Source organism: Cottoperca gobio, chromosome 13 (assembly GCF_900634415.1).
Source record: "Cottoperca gobio chromosome 13, fCotGob3.1, whole genome shotgun sequence".
In the NCBI taxonomy this organism is placed as follows: Eukaryota; Metazoa; Chordata; class Actinopteri; order Perciformes; family Bovichtidae; genus Cottoperca; species Cottoperca gobio.
The window spans coordinates 4,179,965-4,207,644 of record NC_041367.1 but is presented as its reverse complement, the minus strand read 5'-3'; the positions used below and the strand labels follow the sequence as shown (position 1 = coordinate 4,207,644).

General features: G+C 44.3%; 1 protein-coding gene across 1 annotated transcript in view; it reads right to left on the bottom strand.

Moving 5' to 3' along the window:
- dscamb (Down syndrome cell adhesion molecule b) overlaps positions 1-27,680 on the bottom strand; it is a 97,425-nt gene that overhangs the window by 4,944 nt on the left and 64,801 nt on the right. The window contains 24 exon segments of the mRNA XM_029446200.1: positions 344-646; positions 1,047-1,247; positions 3,000-3,164; positions 3,267-3,382; positions 3,628-3,658; positions 4,080-4,256; positions 5,719-6,009; positions 6,474-6,662; positions 7,649-7,747; positions 7,940-8,106; positions 8,218-8,335; positions 8,901-9,054; positions 9,176-9,309; positions 9,736-9,891; positions 10,871-11,017; positions 11,810-12,053; positions 12,583-12,653; positions 13,372-13,539; positions 13,845-13,973; positions 14,236-14,332; positions 14,580-14,776; positions 22,977-23,156; positions 26,292-26,411; positions 26,773-27,051. Of these exon segments, the coding sequence (XP_029302060.1) occupies positions 344-646; positions 1,047-1,247; positions 3,000-3,164; positions 3,267-3,382; positions 3,628-3,658; positions 4,080-4,256; positions 5,719-6,009; positions 6,474-6,662; positions 7,649-7,747; positions 7,940-8,106; positions 8,218-8,335; positions 8,901-9,054; positions 9,176-9,309; positions 9,736-9,891; positions 10,871-11,017; positions 11,810-12,053; positions 12,583-12,653; positions 13,372-13,539; positions 13,845-13,973; positions 14,236-14,332; positions 14,580-14,776; positions 22,977-23,156; positions 26,292-26,411; positions 26,773-27,051 (3,933 nt within the window).

The following is a 27,680-nucleotide window of genomic DNA, read 5'->3' as shown; positions in this document are numbered from 1 at the left end:
GAGCGCAGGACGGCACAGCAGCTTTCCTGAAGCTGCAGATATAATGAAAGACTTTGGAGACACAACTTGCATGTAAACATTTACTAGCAAAAGAAAAAGAGAAAAAGATCTAATGCTTCTCGTCCTCCACCTCCTGATCTAACAACGCAGGTGAGAGAGGTGTGGGTGACGACAAGCAGACCTTTGCGTGTTCGCTAAGCTAACGCGAGTATGAATCTGTAGTGACGCTCAACTGGTTTGCTGTAGAAGATGAACTGTTGGAATGTAAATGTGACAGAGCGGCGGCTCAATGATTGTAGGGGAAATACAAAGTTGCATTGTGTGTTAAACTCCACTTCCTCACCAGGTCTGTGAGCCTTGGGCACGGCCATAGTCATGACCCGACTGACATCCTGAGGTTTGGGCGGCGAAGCGGTAAAGCGGCAGATGCCCGACTCAGACGGCGTGCTGGAGGTCAGGCTGTCGGTGTAGTCGTTGGTCCCTGCCGTCATCTGTTCGGATGAGGTGTCAGAGATGAAGCACTCGGTGATGGTGAACTTGGCGTGGCGGAGCTGCTCTTCCATCTTGGCGTGCTCGTAGGCTCTGGCCAGCTCCTCGTAGGTGGAGGACGCACTCTCTGTTGATACCATGCTGCTCCGTGCACGATCTGAGAAATACACGACACACACGTTTAGTTTGTGTTGTAGAAACGCAGCAGTAGCTTTTGACGCTTCCTGTTTGACCATCTCGCTGCTGCATCGTGACGCTCAAAACTATTTAAAATCGCTGACTCCACCTTTAAAATTGGATTCGCACCCAGGAGGTGTCAGCCAACACTACGCCCCGAAGTTGCACTTTCAAATGGAAAAGCTACTGCCAATGTGTTTGGGATTGCACAGAAGGAAAGTGAGAGGCATGCAGATTGCCGTCACACTTGACAATGTCGCAAAATCGACATGATTTCTGACACACACCCCCCCAACTTAATTACATTTCTATAATAAGGCTGTGAGACCATGTTGTTCCTGGATAGTGTGATGGTCACACTCCACTCTGCTCTACTCTACCTGTGTCCTGTGAGGGGCTGACACTGTAGCTGTCGCTCTCCTTGTCCACAGATCCAGTGGCGCGTGGCGTGGGGAGTCTCCAGTCAGTGGTCAGGGTGTGAGAGGAGCTGGTGGGGTGCGGCCGGTTCAGGGTCCACTGGCTGGCGTAGCGGCTCCGTGCCGCGGCAGGACCAGCTTTGGCAGTGCGTCTGGCAGTGGGGTCTGGTGAGGAGACAACAGCACAGGTCTAATAACAGCTACTCCATCTTTCAGTTTAATAAATGTAAGTCCTCTGAAACGAGAGCAAATAAACTTTTTGTGATTCTGATTACTTTGAGTGATTTTGCAACGTGACTGCTTGACATGCCTATTTGTTCTCGTGGTTATGACTTGCATACAAAACAATTCCTCAAAATGTGAACGTTTTAATAGTTTAACATTTCCCATCGTTCAAACAGCTGTTTCGGTGTCGCTCATCAGTTACCAAAAACTGCATGATGCATCGCTGCAGCCTAAGAACCAGAAGGGGAATATATGTCCTTCCTGCTCTGCTGTAGTATACATCTACAGTTCACTACCATCCCACAGCTCCGTGCAATGACATTATCATCCGTCTTAAGATGCAACTGTCTCCATATAGACATATAAATAGCATCATATTCAGCCCAGACAGACTGCTGCTCTGTGCACCGCTGGGCCAAATCAGAACAGGACCCTTTAGAAGAGGTCTGGATTGGATCTGTGCAGAGAAGAATGCTGCTGGTAATTGTAGTAGGTCGGACAGTAATCCTATCAGCGGGGATGCAGGGATGAAATGATGGAGGTGCTTGGCCAACAGCAAACTGGATGAGTCAGCAAACTGGGTTTATGCCCCACTGGCCAGGTTAAACCAATCATACGATACGCTGGTGTGTTAATGATGTGTGTGGGGGATATTGTTCTGTGCATTTTATGTCCTTGTGAGCATTTGTTTATATCATGTGTGTGTGTGTGTGTGTGTACGTGTGTGTGTGTGTGTGTGTGTGTCACAGATGCCCTGATATGTGGGCATACTTAGCAAGTATTCCATGCTAATGGTTGTCTATCTGTGTTAACACTATTACAATGGTGAAAACAGTATTGGTATTAGTAATGGGCAATTTGCATGGGAAAATCCACTTTCTTCACAAAATCATTTCAGTGCACCACTGTGTGTGTGTGTGTGTGTGTGTGTGTGTGTGTGTGTGTGCACTCAGGCCCAACTGGCCAGTTGGAGCAGGGCCATAAGGTGAGGACGTGTCAAGAGGAGGCAGGGAGATCGCTACTCTTCATCTGTTCTGCTTCAGTGGAGCTCAGAGGCCGCTCTGCAGCACGGCTGCCGTGTCTCTGTAGGCTCACATGCTGCAGGAGGCCGGTCTACAGTAACGCTTAAGACAAGGTGGAAATGCTCTTTGCTTTGCATGTAATTCAGATGGATGTGGAATAAAAATGGTATTACCACTGCTTGTATTTCAAAGTGACATCCATCTACATGAATACATCTGTGGATGCAGGAGGAAAACATGCATTTCTAGAGTCATGCTGCAGAGCAGAGGCGGATAAAGTGCTTAAGTAAGAGTATTTATACTACAGTGTAGAAATACAAGTAAAAGTCATGTATTCAACATTTTACTCAAGTAAAAGAACAAAAGATCCAAAGTACCCATTTCAGAATAATATCTATAATTGGATTATAATTATTGTTCAGTCACTTTAATGTTGCAGCAGCTAAAGGAGGAGCTTATCATTGTAATGTATATGCAGCTGGGTGGCTTGTGAATTTCATTAAAGGATCAATAAAGTTTATCTTAACCTGTAATTATATATGTACTTAGTTACTGTGCACCGCTGCTGCAAAGTGACCAAACCTTCAACATCATGTTATTGTTAGTAGCACAGGACTAGCAGTAGTAACAATAATATTAGTAGTAAAGGAAATAAATGATGAGCACTGACGGTGGTGGGACTCACTGGTTCCAGGCCTGGCGTCGGACACGTCCACCAGCGGTCCAGTGGCCTGGGACAGAGACTGGTAGTGGACTGTGTGGGTCACTGTGGACGACTTCTGCTTATTTGTCTCCCCGAAGTCGTTGTCTGTCAACAGCACGGTGGACCTGTCATCTAAAGACAGTAAGAGGTTGAGAGGGGAACAAAAGACCGAGACAGATAAGCATAATGCATTTGGTGACTGATGAGCACAACGTCTCACTTGAAGTGTCTTACCGATTGTCTCCATGGTGTCCCTCTCCTCGATGAGGAGCTGGGCTCTGGGGATGTCGATGTGCATCCTTAATGTCTGCTGCTGCTTGTTCACTGTGTCTGGAGTCCGTGTGTTCTTACTGAGCGGATTAATGAGAAAATGACATTACTTTTCAGCTGCGTGGTTTTGCATTGTATCGCAGAAATGCTAATTCAATTCCATTTAAGTTGATAAGTAGCTGTAAGAAGGCAAGAGGGACAGCATATCCTGAGTGCAATGTATTAGATTATTACTGATAGCTACTGTAACTCTGGGATATATTGTGATTTATGTTCGCCGCTTAAAGGAAAACAGCCGGCATAAATTTAAATTAAGCATACATACCTCATCAGCATTTCTGCCAGGCTTTTGGCATCTGTGAAGTCAGCAAAGAGGTCGTTAACACCATAACAGCACTGTCCTAGTTGATACTACCGTACAATCACTGACAAGTCTGCTCACAAACGGCAACGAAAGCGCGTTAAAGAGTTGGAAAAAAGAACGTGGAGGTGCTTTGAGAGAAAACTGCTGAAGTTTCTTAATTATAAAAGCAAAGTTTAGCCTCAGTTTCGGCTCGACACAGTTGACCCGGTTCAGATGTAGTCGAGCGTAAAATCTCTTAATTACATGGCACTCACAGACGGGATGTGTGGACTGTAGGTGTTTAAACACGTGTGTGTACAGCATGCCCGTGTGTTTAGAGACTAAATCAAGTGCAGTCGTCTTTTAGTGCTTCAGATAAACTTTACGAGTTTCACTTCACGCTAAATAAACCGTACATTTGATCTTCAACCCACCTCGGAGTCTCTTGAGCCTCTGCTCCCTCCGCCTCCTCTTTAGCACCATGAGCATGATAAAGACCAGCACGGCCACCACGAGCACAGAGGTGATTGTCACCACCATCTTCAGACCTCCGCTGCCTGACATGTTGTCTGAAATGGGATCTCCTGTTTTCAGCAGGGGGGGAATGGTACCTAGGAAATAAAGACAATCAGACGCATGTGAGGAGACACCACGAGCCTCATCTTCATGTTCTTGCTGCAGGAATTATAGGCCTGAAAAGCGGAATTCAATTTGAATATTGCTTTTCCACACGCATGCTTTTAATGTGCAGAATTTGAATATCAATCCCTGAGGCTGCGTTTCTTCTAGTTGATCTACACAATTTAAAAAGCAGTTCTGGCTGTTCTAAACACATTAGAGGAGTAATTCAGGTCCTTTATTAGCCTCTAACTAAAGTCTTATTAGCCGTCCATCCTTTCCTTTGTAGAACAGGGTCGCAGCCGCCTGCAGCCTCGCTCTGCACACACTGCATGAAGAGCCAACACATGCAGTGGAGACAGATATTAACATCAGTCTCATGCTTTATGGATAGTGCTTGAATATGATGTTGTTCGAATTGAACACCGCTTTGTAAAAAGTTCCCTTTTCTTAATTTAGTTAAAGGCCTGTGGCTGATGGAAGCTGGGGAACGAAGGTTTGTAGGAGACCTGAGTATGTGCTGGGCTGCAGCACAGCAGCTGGGGCGGAGCTGCAGACCCACTGTCAAACAAACATTAGCATCTACAGAAACACACACGCACATCCACTCACACATAACATCCTGACAGGCAGCTTACACGTCCCAGCAAAACCCTTCAAAGGAAATGAATGAATAGTCTGGAGTGTAGCACAGACCACCTCCTGTCCTTCCTCACAGCTTAAACACTTCCTTTGTGTATGACTGACACAATCTGTAGCCCAAGGCAAATAAAGCTACAACCATGGCCCGTAGGAGAATCTGAAGACCGTCCCTGTTTTCTTACTCAGCTTATCCTTCACAATACCTGTCAATAACTGCAGAGCGGCACTTCATGCGGAAACACCGCTGGCTGGGAAAACTGTTTTTTTACTGATGTTGTAATCGTTACAAATCTAATTTCTTCTTCTTCTTCTTTGGTGTTGATGTCAAACATAAACCATGTTGCCAAACGTATCGCAACATTTGTATCTAATTTCACGTAAATTGGCAAAACAAGATGCGAATGAACGTTTGTTTCCATCCAATCACGTAATGGGATTATTAGGAGTTCATTGAGATGAGCAGCAGGTGGCACCTGCAGTAAAGTGATGCCTGGCATCAAGAAGCTACCGTAACACCGTCTCTCACGGCTTAAACTGGGTGAGATCTGATATCAAAGAAGCATTAAGAAGTAGAAACAGGACACTTTTCATTGGTTTTTATATTTGTTTCCTGTTCCACAGTGTTCATTGTAACACGTAAACTAACTAGACTCACACATGTGTTCAAATCTTGCAGTTTGGAGCGACTTTTTATTACTTTTCTGAAACGTTCTTAAATTACCCCCGAGTTGCTGCTTATCTCTTATTTCATCCTGATGCAATGATCCTCGCTGTCTGCGCAACTCGGTGACAATCTGTTTATTTCAAACTCACCTCCGTCAGCATTGAGAGTAGCGAAGGTGATCCTCTTTTCTGCTGAGCCTGCACTGTTGGTGACCTTCATCTGCAGTTCGTACCAGGTCGCCTCCTGCAAGTCGTACAGGATGTAGCTCTTGGTCAGCGATGTGCGCTGGGCAGTGGTCCAGGTGGCCGAGTCCACCGCTCGGTACTCCAGTATGAAGGAGGTGATTGGACAGCCGCCGTTGTTCCAGCCAACCAGGTTGAGCCTGGCCCGGGTGGAGTTAATGCTGGTGAAGAGTTCATGTTCTTTGGCAAACTGCGGTTCTGAGGAGGCGATAGAGAGAAGGTGAAGCTTCTACATTTCACAGTTTAAGATCACAGTTTGGAGAAGTGTCTCAGTGGACCAATAAGAAACTTTTGCGGCCTTAAAGAAAGTCAAATAATACATAAATACCAGTCAAGTAGCACTAAAGAATGTGAGTTACAGAGGAGAATAATCATGTCGCCCTGAAATGTGCCGTTATCTGGTGGGGATTGAAGGAGCTTTGAGTTATGAGTTTTTACGATCAATGAAAAGAAAATCGTATCTTGTAATCAAATTTCAGTGGCTGAGAAAAGAAAATATTCCCTTACCTACTTTAATGCATTCTACCTCTAGAGTAATTAGAGAAAATGGCGATATAGTGTAGGTTTGGGAGCGTGACGGCCTACGATGAAAGATCTTAGACAACATGATTAGTTGTAATCACCGAAAACTAAAAATGCATCAGACCAATTAAGTTCCCTACCTTTCCCGTGGGTCTTAGCTTCAATAATCTCACTGATGCGCCCTGGCCCCACTGCATTCTGGGCCGTCAGGGTGAATTTGTACCAGGTGCCGCACTTCAGGTTCTCCAGACGGTACGAGCGTTCACTGGGGCTGATGGGGAAACTGCCCCACTGCTCGCTGTTGTCCTCCGAATACTGCAGGATGTAGCCTGACACACACGATCAGAAACCTAATTATACACTTTCATTTACACACAATGTGTCCTGTCGTGTAAGTAATGTCACACGTCCATGTCCAACATGAATGCAAACATCTTTTGCTTATTAGTGGACGTAAGACAACATTTAGTTTGAAGACTAACAAGAATAAAAGCCTGTGAGGTCGTTCTTCAGCGGGATGTAAAAGTGTTGGATGGATGAGAAATGGAGACACACAATGCTTTTCTTAGGACCTGTGGGTGTCACCAGAGGAACATTTATAGTTTCTTTCGTAAAATATTACATTTTTATTCTACGGTTCTATTTGTTTTTACTATTTATTGATTGCTTTTTGGATCTAGGCACCACACAAGGTCAGAGATGGTTAAGATTCATCCTCAGGGCACCATGAATGTCTGCAGCACACGTCATCACAATCCACACACACACAGTTGAGTCGTAGTTATCGGGACAAAAAGTTTTGGGCCCTCCGACACACAGCGCCTTCCCTGGAGGACGCTGCGAGCCGGGCTATAAATAGATTTTGGTGATGGATGACGCTGCGAGCGGGGAAGCAAAACAAATATCACACAGAAGGCATCATGAACAACTTCTACAGTGACTGCAAGTCTAAGACAGGAGCAGATGATTAGGAGCAATGATGAATCACCGCAAACAGTCTCCATGTGATTGCACTTTCTTTAAGATGGAGAGCTTTAATCTTTCCCTTAAACAGACCTAATCTTCCCTGTTGCTTTTTAATCTACCTTTTAGGACTTGAGTATTCAGCTCGAACCACCGTGTAATGAGAAACAGGGATGTTGGACCAGCGTAAAGGAGGGGGTGACATTGGTTATCATAGGGAGCTGAAGGCAGGTGATTACTTTTATATAAAGGATAACGTATGTGGTTGAAGCACATTCGTGTGCATCACATTAAGTTGAGATGAAACTGTCCACTGTGCTCTTCCACATTCTTCACACTGTGTCGCTCTCACCTCTGATGGAGCTTCCTCCGTTGTCTCCAGGTATCCAGGACAATGTGATTGATGTGGTGGTAGTCTTGGTAACTGTGAGGCGTGGCTGGTCGGGAGGGACTGAGGACAAACAAAGATCAACCGCATGGTGAGAAATCGTATCAAACTGCGCCTGATCTGTAACAAGCAATATGTTGACCCCTGTTGGTGCACACTCCTGGAGCTTCTGGAACACACAGAGTCAGACCACCAGAACATCTTTCCTCACTTATCTGTCTCCTGGTGCAACATTGTGTCTCGCACACTACTCGCCTTGGACCTGCAGGTTGAGCGTGATCTCATCTGACCCCCAGTTGTTGCTGGCCACACAGCTGTAGTTCCCAGAATCCTCCGCTTTCACCGTGCGGATGATGAAGCTGCCGTTGCCATGGACACTACGACGACCATCCACAAAGACGAGTGTGGGAGTTCCATTAGTGCTGGAGAGAGACGGAAGCCATGTTTATTACTTTAATACTGTAAGCCATGATGAGAAGCCATCTGATGTTCTGCACTGAGCAGCGCCGCGTGATCCTTTATGTGCGACTTACTTTCCCTTGAGCCACTTGATGGTGGGAGGAGGGTCTCCCACGGCCTTGCACGGTAGAACAATGTCCTTCATCCAGGGGGTGGTCACTGTCCCGTTGAAGGTCAGAATCCTGGCGGGAGCTGAAACACAAACACACGACTTTGGTGACCTTGATACCACTGCGTGTTTTAAATAATGTATTTATACCTTAATGAAAATATTAATAAGGCAGAATAATATTCTAATGACAATAAGTATGTTGCTGTAAACATTTTATAAAATGCACTCTTTGTACACTTGCACACTTTCATGGAACTATGTTGCTGTGGCATGGCGGCCATTTTGCAAGATTCGGCATGAAACAGGAAGTTGTAACTCGAATGTACAAGAGTAGTAAGAGTAAATGTACATGTGACAAACATTATTCATATTTATGTACGGACACAGGGAGTAATATTAAACTTAGTAATGCTTTGTCCGATATTCATGATAACTCACACATTCCCCCCAATTTGCACGGGCGTGTGCAGGGCTGCGAGGGCTGCGAGGGCTGCGAGGCCCCGATCATCGGTGCTTGCAGCTTTAATTTTGTTTTTGTAACCTGGTAGTGAAGCCTATTGCTTAAGATGTATCTTACACCTCCCTTTAACTTAATGCCTTATTGTTATTCATTTACGTTTATGTGCTTGGGTTCGGGTGGTGTACCTTTGGCCAGCGGCTCCACCGTGATCTTATCACTGTTGTTGCCATGACCAGCAGCCGTCACGGCCACCACCCAGATGCTGTACTGTCTGTTTCGAGCCAGATTGGGGATCCTGTAGAAATACGCATCTGGAGACGCCTCAAACTCGCTCATCACCTGCAAGAGAGAGAGAGAGAGGAGAGATTAACGCGTCATCGGGCAGCAGCAGGGAAGTCCAGAGAAAAACTATCATGTTGACATGATCACTGACAGTCTTTTGGTAAACAACTGCGTTTACCATTGGATGTAGATTAGAGCAGAAGACGATGTATTTCCTGATGATGCCGTTGAGTTTGAGCGGCGGCAGCCAGGAGACAAACACCACAGAGCTGCTGGAGGCTGCAGCTTTGACCCCCGCAGGAGGACCAGGAACTGGGCAGGTAGAGAACAGTGTAGAATTTAGAAGAGCCAAGACAAACATACTGAATATGCATGTGTTGTTTTAGTATTACTATATGAACACAAGGAAGTATAGAGCGTGCATTATCACCGTGAAGCATAAGCAGACCAAACGTCCGTTTTATACCTTTATAAGGTCATAAAGTTTTATGTTTTAAGAGGGCAATAGTTATTCCTCCACTGCACCTTATAACCATTTCTTTTGTGCAACATGTTCTTGAGTAGCATTGACACATTTTCACAACATACAGTATTTAAATCACCTAAATTAACTTGATTTAAAAGTAAGAACTTGAATAAACATTGATGTTAGATTGTAAAAATGCTAACGTTAATAGCAAACGGTAAGATTCACAGCAGGGCGAGCAATAATCTGTTATATCTGGTAAAGTATCATACCATCCTCTTTAGTGCGGACGTAGATCTGCTCACTGCGGACCCCATCTCCAGCGTTGGTGAAGGCTAAGACCTGGATGCTGTAGTTGGTGTACTTCTCCAGACCGTCCAGCTCCAGAGACGGCTGATTGGTCGTCACGTTCCTGATTTCTCCCAGTTCTGACACAGGAGAGGAGACTCATCAATGAGCCTGGGCTGGTGCAGCTTAGAGCCATTATTATGAATCCCAACAACATTCAAAAGTTGTGGTGAAAGCTAAAATTGTATTGGATGTCTGAATGAATGAACGTACAGTATAGACGGCGTATGGGAAGCACTCCTCTGCATACTGAAGTAAACCAACTAAGAAACAGTTTTTAGGGGATTTCACTTTTCATTATTGCTCTGATTCCTCCTCCTCCCTCGTGTCCTGTCACTCAGAGCTGAGGCGATGGGCCTCGCTGAGTTATTGCATTGTGAATTATTGATGCAGCGAGAGCAGCCAGACTGCAGGGCTGGAACGCTGCTATACAGCAGGGTATACATTCAAGGGACAAACACAGGGACCACAAATACACCCTCTGTGCGACGCAGGCTTTGCATTGGAAAAGCAATCAGCTCAAACTGTTACGCGCCACATATTGATACACTGTTGAAAAACTGATGTTCATCCAATTATATAAATTACAATGTAGATCAAATATATATATTGTAAGTGAAACAGAGCAGAATGTGCTTTTAATGCTCCCTGACTGATATCTGCTTTTGATCAGAAAGCAAAGAAAATACACACGAGTGAATTATCCAAGTTGCACCACCTCTCCACCTCACAGTGCACTACTACAGCATGACGATCCCACAGCTTCCCCTAGTGGCTCAACCATGACACGCAACAGCAAGAAGAAACAAGCAGTGGTTCCCAACCTTCGTACCCCCACAGCACTGCTCGCTTCATTGCATCCTTACACACATGCCACATGTAGTGTTCTGGTGTTACAGCTGTACGTGGATATATAATCGTTTAATCAAAATCACAATTTCTATTTTTCTGCAGAAGCACCTCGAGGGGAACAAGAACCCCCTGGATGGAAATCACAGACGTGAAGTACAAATGGCACCGATCATTAAATCATATCAGTGGGTGTGTGGAAGATGATACCTCCGTCAGGCAGGTTGGCCCAGTAGATGACTCTGTATCCCTGCAGGTTTCCATTGAGAGCCTCTCTGGGCAGAGGCATCCAGGAGAGCGAGATCACCTCCGGGGACTTGGCCACAGCTAGGACATTTTCCGGAGACCGAGACGGTACTATCGGATACACAAAGGGGTAAAAGTGGAGGCTTAATGGAGGCTCATGGAGAAGCACACCAGTGACTGTCTGTGCAGATCATGTAGGCAAGGGTTAGGGTTAGGGTTAACCCTAACCCTAACCCTAACCCTAACCACAAATAAAATATTTAATAAAACAAAACTAGATATATTAATTAAAGATCTTTAAGGTTTCACTCCATCACTTAGTAACAGTCTTAGTTAGATATACTGTATATAGTTCTTCACATTAATGTGTCATATTCTAATTGTGTTAATCTATTTGTTATAATATTTCTTTAAAATATATTTTCTCTTATTTTTCCATTTTAATTTCTATTACTGCGTTAATGTCTGCACCATTATAAACCAAAGCAAATTCCTTGTATGTAAAAACCTACTTGGCAATAAACCGAATTATGATTTATATGTATTTTAATGAAGCGGGTAAATTTAGTTTGAAAAATTACAATTGTTTTGTTTAAAAACGAGAAGGGATTCTTTATACTGTGTGAAATCCTCCTACATGTCGTCATTAATCATTAATCAGAAGATCATTACATTTGTCTGATGTAATTTAACAAATGTCCAGTAGAGGGCAGTCTTCTCTCAACACTATGTTACAGCTCTGTTTGCATCTCAAAGGCACCGGGGAGATAACAAGTCAAAGAGCAAGTAGTCCAAAACAAAGTATGAATACGGTTATATTAAGTGAAAACAACAAGATCCTCAGCAGGGACACATGGACGATTACAGTAACACACACTGTAAATGGCATATTATTGCATTTACCGTCTTCCAGGGTTTTGGTGACAACTTGCTGTGAGGATGGCCCCGTGCCGGCTCTATTAGCAGCCTGCACCACCACGCTGTACTGCGTGAACTTCTTCAGGTTGTCCAGCACGATGCTCTCTGTGGTGTCTCCTGTGGTGTCCAGGCTGATGATGGTGAACTGGTGGCTCCCACCGGGGCTGTACTCCCTGTAGCCCACCTGGTAGCCACGGATCACACCGTTCTGCAGGTGCCTCTGGGGAGGCTGCAAGACGAGGATGAGGAGAGAGAATTATAAACTGTATAAATACTCAAATTTAATGCAAACAGAAAATGTATATATTGGATTTCCATCCATCCATCGTCTACCGCTTATCAGTAGGGAACATCCACATCCTCCAGCTCCGACTGCCCCGAGGCGTTCCCAGGCCAGTGAGGAGATATCATCTCTCCACTGAGTCCTGGGTCTTCCCCGGGGTCTCCTCCCAGCTGGACGTGCCTGGAACACCTCCCTAGGGAGGCGCCCAGGTGCTCCTTACTAGATGAACCACCTCAACTGGATTTGCATGTAATGTAATCCAGCTTGTCTTGATCTTCTACACATCTTCTGTCATTTTCATATATTTACAAACAATCACAGCCAAATAATTATCTTCAAACTACCACATGTTATAAAAGAAACCACAACGTATAGTCGTTCCCTTCCTAACTTGTCTTTAACTATTTAAAGGTTTCTACAAATCCTGAATATGAATAGATTCATAATATCTATACACGCAAAGTTTGGACTTTACCTTCCAGGAAACTTTGATGCTCTGCGGGGAGGTGGGCTCCAGAGTGACCTCCTGTGGCGGGCCGTCAGGAGCTGCACATGAAGCACAGCATTCAATACGACTGCATGCTCGTGTTTAAACAGAGGAGATGATCCGCCACTGAGACAGGAAGTGACTTTATATCCCTTTCACTGCCACTAGGTGGTGCTGTTGAGTTAAGAATGTATTTTCCTTCATGCTCTATCTTAATCTAGTACGATGCAGTTTAATGATGGTAAAAACATGTAACATCATCAACTTTAACCTTTAAAATAATGTGAGAAATGATACATGTTTTATTTAATTTGAAGTTTATGACTTTATTTTAGCAATGAATCCGGTAAAATGGGGCATTTTAATGTGCTGGTGTGCCTGCGGGGGGATCATTACAGGCAATAGAAGATAAGTGAACACTGATAGAGCCAACTAAAAGCAACAGTGAACTGATCTGTTTCCCCAGATATAAAAAAAATGATGGCCTCCATTTCAAACAACCATAAAATAATGATGTGCAAGATGACTCAACAGGTTCGACGGCCAGGAGGAAACGGTTTCTTTCCAAACCAGCATTTCTTTAGAGCATTAAAATAAATCAGGGGGACAGTGTGAAGTTAATAATAGCCAAATTAACAATTTAAAAAGTGATCCGGACAAAGTGGGAGTTTTATTTAATGTTCTAGGAAAGATAATTCCAGCTGCACTGCGTACTTCCTGTGTGCACTGTTCAGATCCTGTTCACTAACAATCAGCACCTTAGACACGCTCAGTTACCTGCTTCATCGGTGGTAATGGTGAGCTCGTTGCTCGGGTTGCTGTTGCCGATGATGTTCTTGGCGACCATGCGGATGTTGTAAGTAGACGAAGGGTGGAGGTCAATAATCGTGGCCTGGTTGAGCTGCGGTGACACATCTTTGGTTACCTGGGCTGATAGCCATGACGCTGGAAGAAACAGAGGGCGAGATTAGACTGTTAAGGACGGATACTAACGTTTCTTTATTCGTCACTTCTGGAGTTCTTGTTTGCTGTGAAGCCTCGCTTCAGTAGTTGTTACATAGACGTGACAGCGGTTTTCATTTTGGCAGCTGTTTCAGGTCTTCGTCTTAGAGGCAAATGCTTATTAGTTTTAGTCACATTTGAACTAGTCGAAGGAAACTCCAAAAAAAAATCCCAATTCAACATTTAGTCGGTACTTTGAGTCCAGATTTGTGTAAAGTTCTTATTCTCACTTCTTCAACTTGTGTTACCTGATTTGTTCTTGCATTCGATATCATATCCTGTGATGGGGCTGTTGCCATCGAAGCCCATGGTCCAGCGGAGCGCTATGGTCCGGTCTTTAACCTCCCGGATCTCCACCTCTGGGGGGTCGGGCGCTTCTGAGGAAACGTTGGAACACAACACAGTTAGAGCAGCAGTCCTGAAATAGAAGTGGATGGCAGGCGGACCAGACAGATGTATCTCCGTCTGTAATTTCCCCAGCGAGAGATTACGGATAGCTCTGCAAAGAGCAGGAGTCACACTGTGCAGCAATTAAATTAATAAACGAATGAATTAAGTAATAAGTGATAGAAGATGTAACTACTCCTGGAGGGAATTTTCTTCCACACTGAGAAAGCCATGAGCTGAACTGAGTCTTACCTTGCACTGTCAGCTGTATGATGCCTCTGTCTTCGCCGAAGGAGTTGATGGCATGACAGGAGAAGAAACCAGAGTCCTCGCGAACAGTTGGCATAATCTACAGAGAGACACCATACGCAGGGAGTCAGGTAGGAATCTAACATGATGCTTCATGCTTTTCAAAAGGGAGGCAGTGTACTTCAATATCCTTTACTAGAGAGGGAGGCCCCTCTTCATCCTGACCCACTTTCTGCCTCTCTGCTTCTGATAATATGTAATAATGACTGAAGGTTCTGCTCCCCCCCCCCCCCCCCCCTCAATGAGATTGAAATCATGTTTGCACGACAGTGACACTGAGCACTCACCACCAGCGTAGAGACGACTTCGTCGGCCACCTCTTTGACGGTGACTACGTATCGGCTGGTCTCCGGGTTGATGATGCGTTCTTCTTTCTCCCAGCGCACCATGATGGGTTTCTCCCCGTGAGCAATGCAGCTCATCTTCTTCTCCTCGCCCTGCGTCGCCAGAGTGGTGTTGGGATAGGACGTGATCATGGCTGGGACTGTACGGGGGGGGGGGGGGGGGAAGAGAGTAGGTACAGTAGTTACAGTACGTGTGATTCCCCTTCCACCAAGAACCACTTTGGGAATAATTGCTTTCATAGTGTCACGTGTTAATCTTTGTTTTTCAAAATAAAAGACTTCAAATTAAAACCCAGCACATCCCGTCTTCACAATCATGACAACCATTTAAATAGTCTACCCGTCTCCCACGATCCTGAAAGGGAGCGCTTCAGGTAAGCCCGCGCCTGCTTTGATAATGACAGCAAACGCTAACGTGTCGCTTTCTGAGGATGAGGCGGCGGAACGGAGAAGAAAGTGGTGACTCCTCACTGAACTCCCATCGGTCCGACCGCGGAGCCAGTCTGGCTCTACGCCGTAACCGCACACCGGGCTCATTAGCAACACATCTAGCCTGTGTGTGTGTGTGTGTGTGTGTGTGTGTGTGTGTCGTTCAGCAGAACAAGTATCTGTTGTGAAAGTCTCTCACCCAGACTGTACTCGCCCTCGATGTTCTCGTACTCACACTTTCTTTCATTCTGTCTTTTTCTCTGTAGTGGCATGAAGCCGTCTCCCCATCATAACACTCAGAGACTTTCAGGTGCTGCTCACACTATAATGATCTCTAAAGCGAGAAGCTCCTGAGTTAGAACATTGCATAATGACCAAATGAATGAATATGTTAATCCTTATTAATGTGGACATTATGGACATTGCTTTGTTTTTTACAGACCAGGTGAAACAATTCAAGTGATTTCTACGAGCAATGAGTTGCTATGAGCGAGTCAAAGCTCAAAGCTCCACGCAAGGAACACAACTTTCATCTTCTGTGTGACAAGCAGCACTTCTACTTCAAGTTCTGTTATCTTATTTAAGGCAGGACGCCATTCATCATCGGATCCATTGCTTAAAGATACATGTGTTGATGTTATGGCCACTTGGGGGCATTGGAAGCCAGCTATAAACACACAGTGACATGCTTTCACCCTCTTACTGTACGTGGATAAGGCTAACATGTTAGCACACGTAGCTTATTTACACATCCAGCAGTTATGGAGCAACATTTTCAATAATTTGGAGTCCTGTTTGTGTCCACATAGATACATGTGAGAACAATATTCACTCTCCTTATCGATCTGTTTTGGTCTCCACCAACTCCTTGTCTTAGATTTCTTCACTTTTAGTGAAGTGTTTAGGGTACAGTGGGTTTTAACGCTTTAAAATATGATATTGCTATTGATATGCTATTTGATCCATTGTTAAATATACTGATAAAAGCAGCTTTAAACAATGAAAATACTATGTTGAGTGATCAGCCAATTAACCTTTATTTACATCAGAAAGGCAAAAGTTTATTAGAAGGTTACCCGTTTATGTAAATATGTGCGATGGTGAATACCGTGTCGTTGAAACAGGACAGCGGTGGCAGCTACATGTGGCAGATACTCGTGCAGCAGAGGTCGGAGCCCCTCTCTTCCAAGAAGAGATGCAATATGTGTGTTTGAGTCAGTGTGTGAATGTCTGTACACTCCTGAATAATGTGCCCGTGTGCATGTGTATGAGTGTTATACTGTGCGTGCATATGTATGAATGTGTGTGCATGAGAGCGGCTGTGTCTGGGGGAGCTAAGTGGGCGAGCACAGAGAGCAGAAAAGACTTGTGCTCATGACACATCTCAGCCACACTACACGATGGAGGAGAGAGAGAGAGCATGTACCCCTGCAGCGCTAACTATGATCCCTCTCCCTCGCTCTCTCACTCCATCTCCCTCCTCAGGCTCCCACCAGGACAGCGATGATTTAATGATGAGAGAGACCACTTTGATTATTCATAGGCAGCAGACAAGTCCGCTGGCCGTGCTGTTGTCTCCCACAGACACACACACATTCGAACATATACAGACATGCACGAATCACGACGGATGCACGCACACACCCGTGCACATTTGGAAATACACAGAGACAAACACAGAGGTACTGGCCTTGAACACTTGTGTTCAATACACAGTGTAGATACACAGACAGGATAAAAAAATCACACACACACACACACACACACACACACACACACACACACACACACACACACACTTCCTCTGGGACAAAACAGCATTTGTAGATAACTTTGTAATCATTTGTCTTGGCTTCACACAGGCATCAGGCTGGTACAGTTTGCTCGTACTAGGAGTGCCAAGAAGGTTAGACAATCACAAGTCAATTAAAGCACTTGAATTTATAATTAATCATTTATTATACTGTACTTGTGTGAATAGCAAATTACCCCGATGTGTTAAACCTCACTTATTCTGCAGCACAAGCACGCTGAATGACGCTACAGATTATTTCATGCTCTGTTAGTTAGTTATTATTTCAGCGGTAAATTATACAGTACGGATGTGCACACACGTTGGCCGGCTGTCGCTCAGGAGGTAGAGTGGTCATCCACCAGTCGGAAGGTCGGCGGTTCGATCCCCCAGCCCCTGCAGTTAGCATGTAGAAGATACTGAACCCCAAATTGCTCCCGATGGCCAACGGTGTGTGTGTGTGTGAGTGTGTGAATGGTTATCACTACTGACGAGCTGATGTGCGCCTTGTATGGTAGCCTCTGACTCTGTATGAATGGGTGAATGCTGATATTGTAAAGCGCTTTATAAAAGCAGTCCATTTACACTCAGAAGGATTTTGACTGGTCTGGTTAGGAAGGTTCTAACTGAGTGAAATGACCCGGAAGTGGCAGCCGTGATGAATGCTTCCTTCCTTACCTCCTTTAGAACAGAGTACACTGGACCACTCGTTAACATCCCGCCCCACAATCCCTTGCTGCAGCGACATTTAAAGTGACGCACGTCAATACCACATGCCGTCGCATAATAATGTAGCCTAGTGTAAGTCCACTCTGACTCTCTTAGCACCACGGTTGTTATTTAATAAGTACTTCACATCTGACCTCATGACGTTTCTCAAGAAGAAGTAGTTAAGTAAGACGACTGCAGGAGAAACTTCTGAAGCTACTCAAGCAGCTGTGTGAGGATGATCTTAGGCACAGCTGAATGCTAACGTCAGCTTGCTAACACTGACAATGCTAACATGATGTGTAGCAGGTATAACGTTTACTTTATTCTGATATATCTGTGATAAGCTAACATCTGACAATAACATTGTTCATGTCTCTACTTTATGTATGTGTAGGCTACTGTAAATTAAAATTAGGGGAGTTAGCGAGCACACACAAACACACACACACACACACACACACACACACACACACACACACACACAGCAACACCCCCTACACAAACAAATACACACATACGCACAGACTCCTTCAACATGTTTCTGACTATTCTTCTTTCTTTGATGCAGCCAATAAAAATGAAAAGGAGGTGCTGTGTGTGTGTGTGTGTGTGTGTGTGTGTGTGTGTGTGTGTGTGTGTGTGTGTGTACAAGGCCTGTGAGCGCGTACGTGCACCCTCAACCCCCGCCCACCCCCGACATGATGAAATGTGTCAGGCTTGGGACTGCCAACGTTTAAACCTCATCTCTTATTCACATGCAGCCCCTCCCTCTCCCTCGCTCCCCACACCATCATCCCCTTTCCCACTGCCCCCGCGCAGGAAATCTCTGATTTATTTTGCATAGCAACTATGAATTTTAAGTGAGTCCTATTAAAAGAGTCTTCTCAGCCCCTTCTCTAAATGTTATTGCTCTTTAACGGGGGCTATTTTCTCCATCTAAATCTGTGGCCTTGGCAGTGCAAGATAACATCGACGAAGCTTGTGTTTGCTGAGAAAGGGCACACAATGACAGAACGCAAGCCTCTGCGTGTGTGGGTGTGAGTGTGTGTGTGTGTGTGTGTTTCTCTTTGAAATCATATGTGTATTAGAATACTTGTTGTTTATGTCCATATGCATGAGCACAAGCATATATGAAAATGCATATTTGAATAGATCTGAGATGTTTTAATCTGTGACCTTGCATGTGTGTGTGTGTGTGTGTGTGTGTGTGTGTGTGTGTGTGTGTGTGTGTGTGTGTGTGCACATGTGTGATTGAAACATGCTAGATGTGACGTAGACTGCAGTATCTAAACTGTTCGACAATCTTCACCGATCTCAGTCGTGCTTCGGCGGTCTGAGCTGAGGTGAGGCTACTCGCTCTCTTCCTCCTCATCTCATCTCCATGCGTCTGCCGTGCAGCGCTCGCAGGGCCCCCGGCTAAACCTATTCTTTTTGATGGCCCATAATTGCTCGGTTGATGTATATTTTTTAATATCCAGCGATATTACAGGGGCTTGGTAATAAAACACGGACGGGTAGAGGAGAAAGTGTGAGTGGGAAGAGGGGAGACAAGGGAGAAAGAGAAAGCTGAGGGGCTAGAGAGGGAGGGGTGGAGGGGAACAAAGACAGAAAGGTGCAGACGGGAGGTGAACAGTGTGGAGGAGGCTTCACTCTTACAAACACTTCAGCAGAGACATAAAGTATGAAGCACCTTTCCAACTATTGGTGGTTTCACACAACATACTTTGTATTCAAAGCACTTCTTTACACCAAGTTACCAAAGTACCTTCACTACGCATTTGTTTCTTATATTATAGAAACAATTAGTTGATTAAACGAGGGAGAGGAAATTAATTGGTCGCTGACAGTCGATTAATCGTTCCAGTCATTTTTCAACGCATTGCTATGTCCGTCACGTTTTTAGTTCTCGACAGGCAACAACAGAGATAGACCAAAGCAGCTTCTCTTTTCTAGTAGAGCTGCAACTAATCGCTCCTTTCAGTATCGATTAATCTGCAGATTATTGTTTCAATTAATCGTTTGGTCTATAAAAAGTCAGAAAACTGAAAAACAATCCAAAGATATTCAGTGAAATCTTGATAATTGACATTTCTGTAACGATGAATCAGTTATCCAAATAGTTATGATTATTTTTCTGTGGATAGAATAATTTATGGCTCTAATTCCTCAATCATCAAATCAGTTGTGGATCGCTACCTTATTAAGATAACGTTGACTCCATTCATTGTGACGTCCACAGTTTTGGATCAATATAAAGACACTTATTACTTTACAGGATTCACTATGTTGACGATGTGATCTGGAAAGACGACTAAGTGCACAACATTCCCAGAGACAGAGCCGTGCAAACTGCTGTAGGATGATTTAAATATATGATGCGTGTATATCTAATACTCATCTGGGATTAAGACGATATTGTTAGAAGAGAAGTATCTGTAAATGGTCAATAAATGTATGCTTTGTTGTTGGCAGTGGGGGATTAAGACACTTGGAGGACACACACAGCTGAAACAGATGATGTGTTATCTTTTTAATCTTTCTCACATTGCTGGAAATGTAGGAAACAAAGAGAGAGAGCCAGAGAGTGCAAATAAAGCAGAGGAACATGCGGACCGCTCTTCCCTTGAGCCCTTTCGTCGGCTTCTAATTGAAGTATTGACGGATTTAAATGAGGCTGAAATGCACTCAAGAGTTCCAGCGTCTCCTAACACACAAGCGTGCACACACACACACACACACACACACACACACACACACACACAAAATCGCACACGCTGCATGCAAGCAGAATGAACACAATGCACCATGAATGGAAACACAAATACAAACAGACATGATTGCAAACACACATGCAAGAAGTAACATACGCCTGCAGTGTGTATGATAACAATCATACAGTATTCTTAAAAATGAAAAGAAATGTGTACACACACACACACACACACACACACACACACACACACACACACACACACACACACACACACACAGAGAACTGGACATGATGGTGAGCACAGTAATGGTCTCCCTTTCTCAAACCACTCATGCGAGTAAGTACACTTTTAAAGAAAGCATCTTGAGTGTACGAGTACAGTTTGGGGTTTAAAGGGCATGAAATGTGATCTGTTGATGAGTGACAAGCATGTGGCTGAGCCAGCATGTTCGATAATGACTGAGCAGCCAATGGCATCAGAGGAAGGACAGCGCAGCCTCATCAGAGGCCCAGAGAACTTACAGCGGTTTCCTGTAATACCATTTATTGGAGCTGTGAAGATGACACGTCAACTGCTAACTGAATTATAAGTGACTTAGAGGTTTTAAATGACACTGCCAGAGAAATGTAATTCAGGAGTAAATGGACAGAGTGTAAAAAGAGAAACTGGCGTGTTTAATCCATATTCAGTGTTACTGATGATGACACTCTCTGTTGGCATGATGTAAGCTGCAGTATCTATGGTTCTGTTAGATTGTGTGATGGCTGTGGAAAAAGATTACTTCAATTGCAGCAGATTTATTAACATATTTTGTGTTATTGGTGGTATTTTGAAATGAATACAAAGCTGCAGGAAAAGTGTATTAATTCACAGATGAATGCAAAATAGTGCATGTTTGAGAAACAGTAAAAAATGATCTATTATACTCATGATAATGATCAAAGGCTTTAACGTGTTCTTAAAATAAGCATAATTATATGCAACAAAGGCTCAGTAAAGTAAACATGTTAATATTACAATTTAAAGTTAGATAACATTTAAAGAAGAAATTAACTGACGAACAATAAAGTTTTCAATTTGTATTCGAATTCTCATGAAATTACTTGCGGACATTTTTTTAAATTCCTGTTGAGGGGTAGAACATGGTATAAATAAAGTAAAAATAATAGTACCATTACAGTTCATGTTAATGAAACTACTAGTTACGAGAAGTAAGCTTACATCATTCAGCACTGAAGCTCTCAAATTCCCTTTGATAGTCGAGAACAGCATGAAACTGGAGCCTGGAGCATGCAATCTCAGTTTACTTCTCCCTCATCACTGCAAGATGCCCTCTGCTCTTTCTAGTATGTCCTATAGAAAGCATATGCTGTATATAAGTATGTAGTCGAAACATATACACAGCAAGATGACCTCCTGGACCAAAACGGAAAAGGTCAGAGAGAAAAGGAGAAGATCTGCGCTGCAGTTCAGTGCTGATTGGATTACTGATCTATATGATCTCAGTCTAACCTGTTTATGGTGAGTCTCTGACTGTGAAGGACTCAGACTGGAACAATGAAGTTCAGTAGAAACCAGTTTATTCGATGCATTTCTCCGTTATATAAGTTCAAACCCACTGTATTACACAAGAGCTCGCTCGCTTGTGGTTTTCTTTTGTTGGACTAAATAAAAATGTCTTAAAAATCAATGATTAGTGTTCTGAGTTAGAGATGCTACTGAGAGTACTGTAGCTGCAGACGCAGTTTTTATCTCTCTGCTCTTTAGAAAATGGAAGGTTAGTACAGCCATAGGTCAACTTGCTGCATAGCAACTGGGAGCTACAGTCAGCAAACTGACCTATGAAAGCACAGAGAGCATGTTCTTCTCTGAGCCACTGTAGCACTGACAGCCTCACACAGTGGCAGCTCCCAACCTTGTACACTGCAAGGCTTAATTACAGTGACACATGAATATCCAAGGCATGCCAGCTGATATTAATGATAACAAGTGCAGATTTATCCAGGAGGAAATTATTTTTGTTGGCTTCCCTTTGTACAGAAAGGTCAGAAGGTCAGTCGCTACTTTTACTCCATCACTTAAAAGTGTAATATGTGTTCCCGGTAAATGTCAGCTTCTTGTACACGTTTTACACGTAAGTGCTCCACATATGAGACTTTGTGCCGGTGAGGAGAGAGAAAGAAGAAGAGATGGAGAGAGGGCCGCCCGCAGCGCCGCTCCTCGTGCTCCAGTTTGATAACAGTAGCTCAGGGGAAATAAGCCCCACTCGCATCTAAGCGCCGTGAAAATGAGGAGCCACTCGGTTCACTATAGGGGAGCTTCATGCTCATGCTCACCGGAGGCTGGAGACCTGTAGTCGGGGACAGTGACGTGCCTAGAAAGAAATGCTTTTTTATTTAGCTGAGGTCCATCACAAGGTATTTTAGCCAGTGAAAGTTGGATCTGTCCCTCTCACTGTGTTCATCTTTTACACAGCTTGACTATTGAATCTGCTGATGTGCATCTCCCTTCCTTCCTTTAACAAACTTAATGTCTGGCCGATCAACTTTACGAGGAGTATAGCTATCTGTAAAATCCCGCAGCTGGGAATTCTTTTTAATGGCTGCTCGTCGCTGCAGCAACCCAGACATTAAAATACACACTGATTACTGCCCATCAGCTGTTATTGATCGTGCATCAGACGCAGGCTCTTACTTTTGACGGTGAGGTACATTGACTTGCTGACATCAGCTCCCACGTCGTTGCTGACCTTACACAGGTAGAAGCCGCTGTCATCCTCCAGCACGTGTTTGATCAGCAGAGAACCGTTGCTCAGCAGCTGCACACGAGAGCCGCTGTTCAGCGGGATGGGCGCAAACTGGGGGACGCCCGCACCTGGGACAAGTAGGAAGAGAAACAACACTGTAAGTAATGAGGAAAATAAACATTTAGATATAATATCCAACTCTGTATATAGGTTAAACAGTACACATTCAGGAGAGACAAAGAAGTATAATGCTAACACAAGATACAGTGCTGAAGCTGTGTATCAGTGTGTGTGTGTGTTTGTGTGTGTGCATTCATTTGACCATGCGTCTGTGTTTACAGATTTGATGACAAAGCCTGTCAGATTTAGCGAGGATCGTAAACATGTTTCTTAACACCAGTCCTAAATCCTTAAACCGCCAGCCAGCTGCTGAGCACGGGGAAACAGGCCGAGCTGCTGGCGTGATGCAATCAGAACAGACATAATGCTCATGTTTAACAAGACAGCAGATTGGTGCAGAGGAACAACAGGCTGAGGAGAGCCGAGCGGAGAGGCCTTGTGTCGTTGCTGGCCTTCTTCACTGAGACGAGCCGGTGAGACGCACTAGACTCTGACCATTTATTCCTGTGTGTCAACTGTCTGGGTTTATTCTCTGCATTTATGTTTGTTGAATCCAGAAGAAGTAGTTATAGCGACTACATAAATGGCCTTGGTCGAGGACAGACACGGATTGAGAAGAAATAATTCTCTGCACATGTCTTTTCTCAACTCTCAAAAGCCCAATGCGACTGACACTTGATATCCATCACTGAAGCATCGTTGAAATAATTGGACTTGACATCTGTGACATAATTAATACCTATCTCTTTAATAAAAAATGACATAATCACTCTTGTTCTATTGTCAAACAATACAGTATGTTATTCCACAATGTCGGCCTTAAATCTGTAGGAAATGTCACCGACAATGAATTATAAAGCTAATGTCTTTAGAGTGGTCTGCGCTTATAGTGATGAAAGCAGTGTATTCCACCTCGCTCATGTAGTATTAAACACATGTGTGAACGGAGCCAGACGCTGCATTAGCTCGTGTTAAAGTTAGCGTGTAGCGATTAAGCTATTTAGTGAGCTGTGGGTTTTTGCTTTTTTAATTAAAATGCAGTCAAGTGGCCGTGGCTAGCAAAGGGTCAAGTGGTGACTTTGTTCCTGCTCCCCCGGCGAGAGAGAGAGAGAGAGAGAGAGAGAGAGAGAGAGAGAGAGAGAGATGTGTTCTTCCTTGAATTATGGATTTTGCATATCCAAATGGTGCTAGTCGTTATGCTAATAGCAGTTGACCTTTACTTACTGTTCCATATCTCCCAGAGACACTCATCTGGCTCTTAGCTTGTATAATCATGCCAGACAGCCATTCTCTGGCATGCAACACATTAGACTATAGCTTCCCAAGCCGCCGAGCCTGGATACCTTTTTTTTTTTTTGGAGGTGATTTTCATTGCCTCTCTCCTCTTACTGATACACTGCATTACAACATGTTACAGAGCACCACTTCATTACAACATGTTATAGAGCACCACTGCATTATAACATGTTACAGAGCACCACTTCATTACAACATGTTACAGAGCACCACTGCATTACAACATGTTACAGAGCACCACTGCATTACAACATGTTACAGAGCACCACTTCATTACAACATGTTACAGAGCACCACTGCATTACAACATGTTACAGAGCACCACTTCATTACAACATGTTACAGAGCACCACTGCATTACAACATGTTACAGAGCACCACTGCATTACAACATGTTACAGAGCACCACTGCATTACAACATGTTACAGAGCACCACTGCATTACAACATGTTACAGAGCACCACTGCATTACAACATGTTACAGAGCACCACTGCATTACAACATGTTACAGAGCACCACTTCATTACAACATGTTACAGAGCACCACTGCATTACAACATGTTACAGAGCACCACTGCATTACAACATGTTACAGAGCACCACTGCATTACAACATGTTACAGAGCACCAGGAGAGACGTGAGACGTGAGGGCCTCAAAATAACACAAAACTGACCTGCAGCCTGGCCAACTGAACCGTGGGGCACTTCTTTTACTTGCTTTTACTGCTACGATTGACACACACACACACACACACACACACACACACACACACACACACACACACACACACACATCTCTCCGCACTGATCAGGACTGGTCAGACAGTACTAATCAGGCATGAGGCCTGCTTGTCTCACATGCACGCCCGCACACACAAATCCAATCAAAGGGTGAAAAACAGATCTGATTCTTTCATTCCTTTGATCATGGGGCCTAGAGCACGCACACACGCACACACACACACACACACACACACACACACACACACACACACTCGCACAATCGCACAATCGCACAATGGATGATGGAGCAAACACCTGGGGCCCCTCTTCATCTGCCCTGCTCAAGTGGCTGAACTCACCTGCTGCCTCCCTGTCTGCCTGTCTGTCTGCCTGTCTGTCTGCCTGTATGTCTGCCTGTCTGCCTGTCTGTCTGCCTGCTAACGCTCTATCTGCCTATTTGTCTGTCTGTTTTTGCCTGTCTCTCTCTCGCTCTCTGATCTCTAATGGTGCAGGTGGAAACCCAGCAAGCCCCCAGCCCATGTTTACAGAGCAGATGGCTGTGTGTGTGTGTGTGTGTGTGTGTGTGTGTGTGTGTGTGTGTGTGTGTGTGTGTGTGTCTGTGCATTCACACACATATACTCTGGCGGTGGATGAAGCAAATGGAACCCACTCACCCGCAAAAGCACTACTACTGCACTCGCCTGCATACACAGTTGCATTAGGAAAACAAAAACCTGAGAGCAAGCGGTGGCTGCACACAGAGCTGTACGGTCGTTGGCATAATTGCATCCATAATTATTACTCTTGAAAATATAACTTGTGCAAATTCAAATCAGAAACAATCATAATTCTGTGAACTACATCTATTAAATCTGTGGTTAATTACCGTGAATGATGGACTTTGGTTCACATGAGACATCCATGTTTGATTGTTTTACAGGCACTTTGTGTTATTACTCTCTAAGTGTGACACGTCGGAGCTTTTGCAGAACATCCTGGTGACTCTGGAGACTAAAGTCTGCTTTTTTTATTCTGTGAGTTTGAATTTAAAAGTGGGAAAGAACTCTCTGGTAGCTGGCAGGTTCACTTGCAGTGGGTAACGCATGCTGTGTTTAATGTACCTTTGGAGTGTTCCCATACGATGGTGGGTGGTGGGTAGCCTTCAGCGGAGCAGTTAAGAGTCACAGTTTTCCCATAGATCCCATCTTGATCCTCAGGCTGAACCACAAACTGAGGAGGAACTGTACACACACAAAAACACAGCCGTTGACATGTACACACAGTGACAGTGTTCCACCTGCTCTTGTTTTCTTATTCACTTTAAGTGTTGAGCAGTCGGCGCCAGTGTGACGGAGTTACGTTGTCGTATGTCGCATATAAGATTAAGTGTGTCGCTCTGTCCCAATCTTAATTCAAGTTGTATTGAAGAACTTGCAGGTGAAACACAGCACCGCTTCGTTTTACCTTCAGACAGGAGGAACTAATAAGTGAAGTTTGGCACAGCAGGGATTTCTTAAAATGAAAACCTGCACACATACTACAGATTATAGTAGTCCACTAGGTGCCATTAGGTATTTAATCTGTTCCTTTGTGCTTTCTCACCTCGAACAATGAGCTGACTCTGGTGCTCCACCGCAGCAGCCTCGTTGCGGGCGACGCAGGTGTAGTTGCCGTTGTGGTCGGGCGTCAGGTTGGAGATTCGCAGTGAGCTGGTGAAGTCGATGTTGTCCACAGTCACACCCAGGCTGATGGGGATTGGTCGTCCGTCTTTCTGCCAGGTGATGTCCAGCGGGCGGTCGCCTGACATGACCACACAGGGGATGAAGACGCGCTGGCCGATGGTGAAACGCTGGAACTCAAAGGGCTGAATGTAGGGAGGGACTGACAGACGGGAGGGGGGAAAGAGAGAAAGAGATCAAATGTGATTTCAGGCGCGAGACTCAAAGAGCATCTTAATTCCCTCGATTCTGTGGCAGGTAGCGTGTCCCTTTTCTCAGAGTAATCCCACAATATCAATCTTGCTTTAAGGAGGTCACTGAAGGAACATAAAAGACCTGAATAGCAAAGCGTTCTGCAATAATTCCCCGTCATTTTCAGACTGGAACATTTTGTCCTTTCAGCCCAAGAAGCTACAAGAGCACACCGAAAAATAACTTTGAGGTGACTCATTCAGGCTGCTTGGGAAAATAAATCAACCTGAACTTTTCCTCATTGTCTATTAATAATCTACTAATCTACATACTTACCTATCTTCCAGCCTGGCCTCTACATCAAACTACAATTGCATCCACTCTAATCTAAAACCCTGATATAGTGCGTCTGCCTCCATGATATAACAACACAGTTATACAAATTGACTGCACTATATGCTGTGGGAAAGCTCCAGCCATCACACAAGTCATCTGTGTTCGAGTGTCCAGTGAGTTCAAATAACACAGAAATAAGCAGCACTTTAGCACCTTATTTAATTCACAACAAAGTGGAGATAATGGACTCCAGGGATCCCCAAA